Source organism: Sebastes fasciatus, chromosome 12, assembly GCF_043250625.1.
Source record: "Sebastes fasciatus isolate fSebFas1 chromosome 12, fSebFas1.pri, whole genome shotgun sequence".
Classification (NCBI taxonomy): domain Eukaryota; kingdom Metazoa; phylum Chordata; class Actinopteri; order Perciformes; family Sebastidae; genus Sebastes; species Sebastes fasciatus.
In genome coordinates, this window is record NC_133806.1 from 28,671,744 (window position 1) to 28,684,219 (window position 12,476).

The 12,476-nt window shown below is 42.0% G+C and overlaps 1 protein-coding gene across 5 annotated transcripts in view; it reads right to left on the reverse strand.

The window, feature by feature from the left end:
- Positions 1–12,476, reverse strand: part of vps13b (vacuolar protein sorting 13 homolog B) — a 394,723-nt gene that overhangs the window by 350,384 nt on the left and 31,863 nt on the right. For all 5 annotated transcript variants that reach the window (XM_074654548.1, XM_074654549.1, XM_074654551.1 and 2 more), the window contains exons 5-7: positions 9,401–9,568; positions 7,513–7,694; positions 4,737–4,911 (exon numbers count right to left, since the gene is read on the reverse strand). In XM_074654548.1, coding sequence (XP_074510649.1) covers positions 4,737–4,911; positions 7,513–7,694; positions 9,401–9,568 — 525 coding nt within the window. The remainder of the gene's footprint in view (positions 1–4,736; positions 4,912–7,512; positions 7,695–9,400; positions 9,569–12,476) is intronic.

Sequence of the window (12,476 nt, forward strand, 5' to 3'; positions counted from 1 at the left end):
GAAGTGTGTGTGTGCCCAATGCGGCACACTAGATTAATTTGTCCATGCCTTCAGGGTAGTTTAATACAAGCAAGATGTTTCAGCTGTCAACTGAACACAGAAAAACAGTACAGACCAAGGCAGTTTTACAGTAGTTGCTGCCAATGCTCCAGCATCCAGGTGTGTGCTGCATGAACTGGAGAGAGGAAGCCCGTTCCAATGGAGGGCCAGAGGGCACAGTGTGTCAGCCAGCATCCTGACAGAAGAGAGCCTTGACTGGGCCAGTGGATCGCTGAGGTCAGGGCTGTCTGAGCTGGACCCAACAGCACTGGCTAGCATGCAACGGGGGGTTGGGTCACATACTTGTTTAGAAGCCAACGGACTGAAATGGAGGCCAAGAGGGAGGCTGACTAGCTATGGGCCCATCAGCACAATCCGAGCTTGGCTAGCGCAGGTGAAGGCTAGGAAGGGTCGACTGTGACTGTGAGTCGACACCTAGACAGAGCACAAGGGGATTGCTGGCTACTGTAAGGCACAGGCCTCACACCGGGGTGAAAAGGGTAATGTGAAAGAAAGTGGTGGGAGAAAACAGATTGAGGCTGAGTGGAGGTAGGACTGCCCGGACATACCAATGGGCAGAGGTCTAAATATGAGACATAGCCTGGAAAAAAAGAAGATAAATAGAAGCTAAAGACTGCCAAAAGGCCAGTCCTTGTTGGTGATGTGCATAAGAAAAGAGAAGCAGAAGTGTGGTGAAGCCCATTCACTATTATCTTTAGCTTCTCTGTTTCACAGCAAACTATTTGGGGGCTCACAGGTTCCCTAAACCACAGCGCACCGCCCAGGTCCCCGACGCCGACCTCTGGACGCGTCCCATCGCGTCTGTTTCCATACACGTCGGGAGAGAGGAAGCTGATGTCAATACACAAGAATGTGTAATCCCGTTCCTCGCGGCCTCACGTCCTCTGTGAGAAAACAATATTGTCCGTGAGGTCACAGCTTAGGAATCCCAACGGCTAAGGCGGTGAAAATTATGACATATTTTAATTAAATCTTTCACTTTGCGAATTGGCAGTTGGAAATCCCATGTTATGGCTTTTTATCTCTCTCTCCCTCCCCTCAATCTCCCTGTTGGATTTTATCTCTCATTTCTCTTTTTTTTCTTTCCTTTTTGTTTTCACTCCGTGGAAGCCTTTGAGGTGTCAGTTCAACAAGTTAAGCTCTTTTCGCTTCACGTCCCAGCCTGACGAAGTCTACGTTTGAATTGCAAGGCAATCAAAATACAAGCACAATTACCAATCAAGTGATCAAAACAGACCGGCTTAAGGAGACTTTGAAGTATTAATCCAGAGGAGTGAGTGAAAAATTCCCAGAGACTGATGTGGGTTGGCCAAAACGTATGCTGCTGTGGAGTGCAGCACTATGACACACAGGTTCGCCATGAGAGCAATCAAAGCCTGACTGGTTCTTTTTACGTGGACAGCTCACAATATCAGCGTGGCACCACATGAGCATGCACAATCAGAGCTCAGAAGCACTGTGTAATAGGATGTGTCAGGGTCATGGTTGGTTTCCATGAGTCCAACGCCTCTAGGCAGCGGTGGATGTCTAAGTTAGCGAGTGGTGGCTAGGAGTGGGTGTGTAAGTGAGTGAACAGCTGAGTGACATTGAGACAGTGAGAGTGAGAGAAGGCAGTGCCCTCACAGGCCAGTAGATGTCCCTCCATGTTTATAGAGGGAGAGGTGGACTGGTTACCTGACCACTACTCTGCTTGTCGGCTTATGCATCTGCTCAGACACACACACACACACACACACACACACACACACACACACACACACACACACACACTCATTTCATTTTTTCCAGTCACAGATTATCACGTCTATCAGATCTGACTGTTCCATCACTTCCTCACAGGTAATACAGTGCATTCACACTTCGGTGCACTGGCACTGGAACACATATCAAACATGTCTGTTGCATACTGTTTCAATTTAACACTACCAGCGTGACATTAACATCAAACTGTATTTTAGCGGTCATGGCAGGAGAATATAAAAAGCTCTTCAAGACAAAAAGCTGTTTCATGTCCATAGACTTCTACACTCAATGGCCTCCACGTCCTCACACCAATATTAAAAAAGATGATTAAAAAGAGGCCCTGTCACTTCACTGGGCTTGCATGAGGGAGCCACATGAGGTTTATAATGGGCAGATAGCCTGTGGGCTCTGTCTGATACGCGTGTGATGGTCCATTACATTCGATAGGCCTCAAAGGACGCTGAGGCTCTCCTACAAAGCAAACACTAAATACTCAAAACATACGGCATTGGACAAACACACAACAACTCCAGGCATTCATACACATGCTATACAGAGAGGCACACACACACACACATACACCCTGCCACACTTCAGCAGCCACAGTCCTCGGTTCATAATTCTTCACATACTTGCTGAAACCGTACAGCTTTGGGTGCCGTGACCAGCTGGTCCATTCAAGCATGTTAGTCATCTATGTTTCCAACCGCTGACATTTTTTACAGCATTTCACAGACTTCGTCGAATTTCAGACAGTAGGAAAACTAGCTGTCTAATCCTGACTGAGAGGGTTGCTTTGGTTAGTGACACACAAGTATCCCGCGCCGTTCACCTATTAGGGCTATTCATTAATGAGCCATTGGCTCTTACCTAAAAGAGAAAGAATCAAACAAACAACATGCAGCCGCGGTGAATCATGAGGCACATAAACGCATTACGAGGCTTTTTCCGCTTTGTTAATTGGCAAAAAGAAAAACACCTTCACATGGGGGAAAAATTAATATTTAAGAGTAAGCAAGAGTGAAAAAAAGAAACACATGCACAGAGGGCACTGGAGCCAGATTACACAGCAAAGACTCACCGCAAGCAGCCTATGGGAAATCAAATGAATGTGATGAAGTACTATGTACAATACTGGGATCATGTTCCCGCAATCATGTGACAATGATTGTTTCCTACAAACTGCAACCCCCTAAAAATAAATATGCATGTGAGCCAAGTCAGTCACTATGAGCGTCAACATACATGAATGTTGTAGAAATCAGATCCTATCAATGGTAAAGGCTGTCTGTACTGGTTAAGAAAAATACATTATTTTCTTTTTTTACAAATAAAACATAATTTGAGCTTATTAAAAGAATATTTTTTTTCCTTAAATCTGTAATGAATACACTGAAACCATATGTTCCTGCAGAAGCCCAAACACCTCCCAACAAACACACACCCACCTACTACAGTACATATACACACACAACTGCCCCCCCCCCACCCCCCTTCAGCTTCTTCACTCTGTCGATTACTTCCAGCATAACAAGATCTGGGGGCGCTCAGGTTCCAAGAGCTGGTCCCCTCTTGTATATTTTTGTGATGGGATACTAATTCATTCTCAGAGGCTCCGCATAGCAGTAGCATGACACCGACTCTTACATCTGGCATTGGACACTGAACTGGAAGCTGCGCCAACTAGCAGTAAAAGTTCCAGGCCAACAGGCAGGGAGCAAGTTTGAGGGAGTGAGCGAATGGGCTGTATTGTGTTGGGCTGCCTGCTTCCCCCTTCTGCCCACCACTTCCCCTGCACCAGAATTTGCTCCCGGTGCTACAGAGGCTGATTTAGCCCAGCGGGACCTGGGAATTCATCCTGTTCTATTTTTCCAAGATGAGGATGAGCAATTGGGGAGAGATGAGAAGGGTGTTTTGGGAATAAGGTGGTGTTTTTTTAAGGGGTTGGTTGCAGCTATTCAAAGTGTGAGATTGTGTGTGTCTGTATGTGGTATGCAAGAAACTGACTGCATGTGTGTGTTTTGCTCAGCCCCCTGGATGTCGGGAGTGTTCGTACGGCGCTCCAATCAGAAAGACAGAGACGGGGCCTGTGTTTGATTCATCCTCGTGTCTTCCCGTCATCCTCCTCTCTCCTGCCTCTATCCACATGGAGGGGATCAGGCCTGACGACGACGGTCTGTGTTGAGTTACACGCTCCAGCTTTTGTTTGTGGAAAAAGCAGGAGGAGCGCACACCATGGTCAAAGTGATGTTAAATGTCCCGTTTAGGAACAACAGCAGCACATGGACAGACATAGCCCCTGAACAGACAGAACAAGGCAACATGCAGAGCGTCATGAGATGAAAACGCTGTCTCAGGGAAAGCTTCAAAGCTTTGTGCATGGTCTGATGGCTCATTAACCACTTCAGAGCTTTCGACCGCATTTTGTCTGAGAAATATGACTACTACAGGAACTATACTGACACACATGCTACATCGCTGCGAGACCTCAATATATCATTCCTCAATTAATTTAGATAAAAACAAAATAATGGCGGATGGAAAATGTGACTTTTTTGCTTTTGTTTTGCTGTGTACGTCCTTTGCTTACATGGGTAGAACTGTACAGCTGCAGCACAGCAGTATCAGCAAAAAGGAGGGCCTTCAGCCATAAAAAGAAGATGTCATTCTACTATCTTGTAGGTGAACAAATAAATAAAGAGCCAAAATGATAGCCTAATTGACCTTACTTAATGTGCTTACATAGGCAAGTTCTAGCAACCACTAGTCATCAAGTGTCAGATCCTACTGAAAGAAGACTCGGCTGAGATCTTTTGAAAACATTCCAGATAAAGCAACCCAGAGTTTTAACAATATAATAAATCAAAAACAGACAAAAAAAAATCAAATGGTTGACAGAATTGTCAATGCACTTGCTACAAGACTTCACTCACCAGGTAAAATTGCTCCAGCCTCCCTGACATGAACACTGCCCTCTTCTCCCTCGCCCTCTTTGTGTCCTCCGATTTCCCCGTAGTAGAGGGCAATAATCAGCTCTAAAATGCGGATAAACATGGGCAGCTGCTGATCAGTAATGGACAACTTCAGGCTCTCCACCATGGTCTGGATCTGAGGAAACATGGAGAAGAAAAGTATGAATGATGGTTTAAATTTTGAAATTCGATTTGTTAAATTATATGTTTTGATGGTTCTGGTGGGCTCCCTCTTAATATGAATAGGAATGTTTAATAAAAAAAAGGGGGTAGAGCTGCTCCAGGCCCTGTAAGAAAACTGGTATTGATTCCCCTCTGGCTAACTGGTGGATGCTGAGAGTTGCATGTGGAAGAAGCAATTTCTGCTCCTGTTAAACAAATATGATGACCGACAGCTAAAAACCACAAAGTATGGTCTGAATGCAAATAGATGTAATCTTAAGAGTAACAAGAAGGAAGTAGATACATCCCATAAAATAAAAACAATGTCGGGATAAAAGAAGTCAGGTCCAAATGGGAACAAATGTATCCTCATAATACATGTAATGTGAACCATTGCGTTGACTGTAATTATCTACAGCAGCTACTAAACTTTTTCATTTAACTAGAGGGGTTTGTATTATACATTTTGTATTAGACAGCGTTAATGAATTATAAACAACAGAAGACGCACTAGTCAAAAATGGATTTGCCAATGCTATTGCTTAATATGCTGTATCATACACAACTACTCTAGTTGTGGCAACCACAAAGCGTGTAACTGTACTGACTATATGTAGATGGGAATGAGCCAGTTCTGCTTTAATTCAGCCTGTTGATAAAATGTGTTTAACAGATCAATTGGACCGAATCAAATGTACCATGATGTAGCTTCATAGTGGAAAGGTGACAAATGCAATAGTTTACAAAAGCTCCTTATTTTAACCTTTAAAGGTTAAAAATGCATCAGCAAAAGAACTGATATTAATTTTTCCCATCAGAAATAGTTTACATCTGACTACATAAACAACCACTTTAAGGAAGAACACAGCTAAGACTCTGTGAGAATTTCAACAAACATCTTCCACTGTTACACGATGAGCAGAAAAACGACGGTGATTGCCTGTGATGATTCTCTAGAGAGAGGAGTACTTTTCTCTAAACAAATCTGTTACTATTGTTTTGAAATTAAGCTAATCTGAGATCTCAACATCAGTGGTGTAGTCCAAAAGCTGTTGCTTCATGACACAAGATAGTTATCTAGAGTGGTTGTTCTCAATTACATCAACATGGTTGGCTAGTTCTTGAGCAAACATTGATTAAATTGGCTGAAATAGTAATAGCATATCCGTCTCTCGGGTAGCTTTTTTTAAACAAAGTGCCAGTTTTCAGATAGGCAGACCAAAATAATTAACTGAGATGCTGATAAAAGTCACTTGAGTCCAAAACTAAATACTGTTGGTACTACAGTGACACATCATAGTATTTCATTAGCTTGCATTTTAGCGCAGGAAGTAAAATCTTGCAAAAACAAACAGCTGTCTCCCATACATATCCAGAACAATGGACTGAAATTAGTCACTATCCTGCTATTGACTTGAGAACAGCTAACCTAACAAAAGTAAGTCACATGTTCCTGTAACAACTGGAAGCTGCTGTGACAAATTGAAACTTTTTCCATCACTAGCATGTGTGACATGTTAAGACGATAAATTAATTAATTATTTATAATTCATTGTGAAAGTGCATTATGGCTTAGAACATTGTGATAGAAGTACAGTATATGATGTCCATTCCCATGCTCACTTATGTCTCATAAGTTGTTGCAGCAATTTTTGGGTTGATACCATGTGTTACACAGCTTTGGTGCTAAATCTAACCATTTTTTACCACTCAAGAATTGATAAAAATGATCAATAATCCCTCCACAATACCACATTAAGACACCAAGACCTTGAGGAACACCATAGAAAAAGCCATGCTCTGATTTTGGATCAAAAACTTTTGACATTTGGAGATTTCTGCAAGAATTGCATTTTTCGACAATTGGATGGCGAGCACTTCTGTTGTGTAAACTGCTCAGAAACCCCCTTATTGTCCATCTAGCTAGGAAAGCCATCCATCCTCTGAATGCTCTAGGTCTGTAGTTTGTGGCTGTAAAGTTTCATGAGGCTGTGATTATCCTAGAGGTCACCAAAGGTCATTTTATACAGTGAGGTCAAGTTTTAAAAAAAAGTCTCACTACAATGAAATGACTACTATGGGGACTAACATCATCACATATGAATACAGTTTAGGGACCCCAGTGTGCAGAAATATTCAAACACATCATTTTAGAATAGGCGGAAATAACTCATTTATACTGCATGCAAAAACTGCATGTGATTATCATAAAGTGATCTGTAAAGAAGAGACTCGTGGGTATCCATAGAACCCATTTTCATTCACATATCTTCAGGTCAGAAGTCAAGGGACCCCTTTCAAAATTACCATGCCAGTTTTTCCTTGCCAAAATTTAGCCCGACTTTGGAGCGTTATTTAGCCTCCTTCTCTCACGACAAGCTAGCATGATATGGTTGGTACCAACGGATTCCTTAGGTTTTCTAGTTTCATATGAAAGTCTGAAAGACAGTAAAGTCGGTCGGGATCGCCCTCGATCCCGTGGGTGTCAGAGGGTTAACCCATAGAAAACTCTTTCTCCATCTTTAACTTTGGGAAGATAATGGATGGTTATCGCTAAAATTTTGAAGGTGCTCACCTTGATGACAGATGGGATCTTGGAATTGATGTTGTCGTAGGTGAAATGGAGACGTGTTCTGAAGGAGCATTTGTACAGCAGCGGGTCCTGGTAAAACTCGATCTTGCCACTAGCATTCCGCTTGTCCAGGCACACGGTGCAGTCAGCAAAGTTGATGACTTTCCTTAGGACCAGCTCTGGAGCTTCACAGAAAAAAAAGAAAACATGAACATTGCAATGAACAAATAAGAGCGCTTGACACTAATAAAACATGTCAACATACATACAGAGAAATGCAAGCCTACAAAGAGGTGTCATTAAACACAAACCAATACAAGCATACACACACTAACAGAGAGCAGGCCCTGACAGTAAATCCTCATTATCTGTGATCTAGGGAATCAGGGAGATGACACTCAGCAGACATCCCAGAGCTGTTGTGTAACACAAGAGGTACAACCAAGTGGTTTGTGTTTGTGTGCGTTCCTGACAGACTGATAACAGGACTCATCATTCCCAGAATTATTTTATTATCTAAGCAGTGCCAGTAACTACTGTTGTAACCACTACTTGTTTTACATGTTGAAATAGGGGCCCCTTAACAAGAAATTCCACAGTGATAACAGTGACGGAAAACGAGCACTTCATGATTTCTCTGTTGATACAGGCTTTTGTGTCTCCCTATAAAGAACCAGCTCTTTCTCCAAGGTTATGATGGTAGTTCAAGTTTAAAATAATTCTAATTCTCTGGCAGTAACCTGAGAAACCCAGGAGTCTGTACTACAGTACGCGAGAGCTTCTAAGTGTAATGAATAGAAACTAGGGTCTGTCGATCGATTAAAATATTTAATCGCGATTAATCTCAAAATAATCTCACATTTTTTATCTGTTCAAAATGTACCTTAAAGGGAGATTTGTCAAGTATTTAATACTCTTATCAACATGTGATTGGGCAAATATGCTGCTTTGTGCAAATGTATGTATATATTTATTATTGGAAATCAATTATCAACACAAAACAATAACAAATATTGTCCAGAAACCCTCACAGGTACTGCATTTAACATTAAATATATGCTCAAATCATATCATGGCAAACTGCAGCCCAACAGGCAACAACAGCTGTCAGTGTGTCAGTGTGCTGACTTGACTATGACTTGCCCCAAACTGCATGTGATTATCATAAAGTGGGCATGTCTGTAAAGGGGAGACTCGTGGGTACCCATAGAACCCATTTACATTCACATATCTTGAGGTCAGAGGTCAAGGGACCTCTTTAAAAATGGCCATGACAATTTTTCCTCGCCAAAATTTAGCTCAAGTTTGGAGTCACTGTCCAGTTCTGAGAAACATTATGCAACTAAAAGGGATAAATATGGGTAAAAGGACTGGTCGACAAGTTGATTTTGATCAGTCTTGCTCTTGTCAGGTGTTCCAGTATGAATGAGCAGCTTGGCTCGACATCCTCATTCTTTCCTATAAGTAATTAGTGTCTCTACCTCAAGGAATTGAAACCAGTAAAACACATTAATCATGTAGCCATCAAAAGCAGGGGCCCACAAGGATAGCACTTCCTACTGTTCTATTTACAAGCGGCATGCTTAGGTGTAAAATCCCCCACCTCATTCATCTTTTGTGGTTTTAAATGTGAGCTCTTTGCTGTGTCAAAGCCCACTCTGCATTGGACCTGCACATGCTCCAATCAGACCGGGGAGTCTGAATATGAGACTACTCTGGCAGCTGACATTGGGCATTTACACAAAGAGCCGTGTTTAAACTTGTCTGATGTGTCAGCTTGACCTTAGTTTGAACTAACAAAATTAAACACTTACTGTAGTATATAGGTTCTTGTCTCAGTGGATTTACTAGTTAATCCCACTACCAAGGAATGTAAGCAGCCATTGCTCACCAGTGATGTCCATGAAGGCCCTCTCCCATATATCGTCCACGGTGTAGCACTCGGCTGAGGTAATGTTGACTGACAGCACGATGTCATCTTCCACGTACTTGAGGATCAGGTTGTTCACCACAATATTCACGTTGTTCACCACGCGCCTGATCAGACTCTGCACGTAACCTACAAACACATAAGCAAAGCACAAGAGAAACATCTTAAACTAAATAATAACTTCGCGTAAAAAGATACACAAAAAGCATAATAAATAGACACACATGCACACAGGAGGACATAGTGGCTACATTAGCATATATTTACTAATATCAGGTCACATAAACTTATTGCTGAGACAACGTAAAAGACTAAAATCCAGAGCCGCATTCCCTAAAAGTCTTGGCAATATATTACTGACCCCTGCCATCCTCATAGGCTCGTAAATAAGTGGAGGTCCTGACATGTTATTTTTCGCTTCGGTCTATCCCTTGGATGTGTAAAGTGAAAGAAGCTAAATATCCATAAGAAAACATTTTTACTCCTCACCCCGCCTGAGCAGCGCTACAAATCCTGGGTGAATTTATGAATCTCTGAAGAGCTCTCCACTCGGATGCAATGTCCTGTTTAACCCAAAACTATGCACATGCTGCCTTAAATATATCCCTCCCAAGCCCGTTAAACCACTGAGTTCGCTTAGACATACGCAAAATTCTTCGGATTAGCATACGCATGCCTTCACACATACAAGATACAGAACTTTATACATATTTATACTGGAGTTATTGAGGACACAGTGAAACTACAGTTTTAAGGAACGCCAGGATTGGAAATGAAAGACACATTCTGCCAATGATGAGAAGAAGAAAAAAACAACCAAATGGGCGACCTGTGTGAAAACACATTAATTTTATAGTGTGACGGCTGGACAAGTTTATGTCATCACTTACTTTCAAAGTTTTAATACATTACGGGATGTGAATAGCATGAGACAGGCACATTGAAATTTTGCAGCGATGGATGGAGCAAAGGCTTGAGAAATCAATTTTGTACAAATGGAAAGAAACAGGAATATAGAAATAGATTTTTCTGGTGAGGGTGAAATGTGGGGGCCGGCGGCTTTGTGGTGAAGAGGCGGAGGGATGCAGCAACCAAGAGCGAGCAGGAGAGAAAGAGCAGTGCAATAGATTGGGTTTCAGCAGAGCTGGGGGAGCCTTCCTGCAGTGTTACCAGTACCTCCTAATGGCCACAGTGACGCCCAGAAACAGAAGCTTCACAGGAAAAACATACATGCTAAGGTCATTACTCAACGAAGTAAGAAAGAACTTAAAATATTACAGACAGGGGAGTTTCGACCATAAAATATGAAAATATACAGTAATAAATCCTCCTAACCACAGGACCAATGGCATTATTCATTCCTCCCATGTACTGTTAAACACAGTCACTACAAGTTAAAACACATAAACCTTTAATGCTTTTCCCTTATTTTCCAAACCAAATGTTTGTCTTCCTGTATCTACAGTACAAGTCTGGCCCAGGGCATAACAGAAACCGATAATTAGGCAGAACTAAATGGTGCTGTTGATGAAAATATTTATATGAATTGGTTAACTGTTCTGCCACTTGTACACAGGCCCGACTACGCATTAGCATAATCCAATTGACAAAATTCTCATGAGTTTGCTGCCTGACCAAACAGAGTGGCAGGAAGAGAGGATGACATAATATAAACTCCACTCATAAACGCAATGTGTGTTCGTGACATTTGTGCGTGGCCTTGCATGCATGCATGTGTTTGTCTGAGTTGGAGTGTGTGCCTGGCTGCTTTCTTGCGTGCATGATGAATGTGTGTGTGTGTGTGTGTGTGTGTGTGTGTGTGTGTGTGTGTGTGTGTGTGTGTGTGTGTGTGTGTGTGTGTGTGTGTGTGTGTGTGTGTGTGTGTGTGTGTGTGTGTGTGTGTGTGTGTGTGTGTGTGTGTGTGTGTGTGTGTGTGTGCGCCTGTGGTTCTGGGGTCAGTCGGAAAGCTGCTGTCGCACCTGCAGCCTGGGCAGTAAAACCAGCACTTTACCTCCTGCTATTTCCCTCTCTGGATCTAATTTACCCGTGTCAGAGTGTCTCTCTTGCACTCTCTTACACTTGCTATACCTCTTCTTGCCTCGCACCAAGTCCAGGGCCCCAATCCGTCTCTCTGCGAGCCATCGCGCAGCTCTGAACTTCTGTAAACAATTGACACAGCCAGCACCTGTGCTGCGGCCCACAGGGAAAGAGCCCACTTAAAACTGTTCAACCATAAAATGACTGGAAAAACCAGCTCCTTTATGTGATCTCAGAACAGGCCAAGTACTCTCTTCTGTGCAATACAGGAAAGAAACACTATACTGTCCATGCTCACCATTTTTCCTGTATATGGAAAGTATTAGCAGCTATCAGCCTTGCCAGTTATTAGCCATGGAGAGAAAGATTGACAAGTCCATCAGACAATAAATGTACTGTAAGTTGGACCTGCTGTGTTATTCTGAAAGGTAATTAGCACAGTTAGCCAAGAGGCTACATAGCTACTGTGGGACATAGCACCTTTAAAGTGTTGAGTATAGTTCACAAAATTCTATAAATCGCTATCCCATTTCATTTTTATCTTTTATCTATAAAATACCTGGAACATAAACATAGTGGATCTCACTTCCCCCATGGCAAGTTTCCTGCAGGACCATGGAACACTGCAAGCCTCGGTTATTGGGCTGCACGATTATGGCAAAAATGATATTCAAGATTATTTTGATCAATATTGAGATCACAATTGTTTATCACGATTATTCATGGATTTTAGGGACAAAATATTTGTATTTTAATTTCACATTTAAATAAACAGAGGGCTGCTTTCACTTCCATGTTGTGCTACATTTCAGCCTTCAAAAACTCTTATAACGTTATCCTTTTACTTTGTTATTGTCATTTAATAGTGGTTATTTGCATAAAAACACACAATTCAAATGATCAGGAAATAAATGATTGTATTTTTATTTAAATAGTTACCTTGATTAAAAAAAATCTTGGCAGTAGTAGCTCTAATTACATATTATACGCTGCTTGGAGC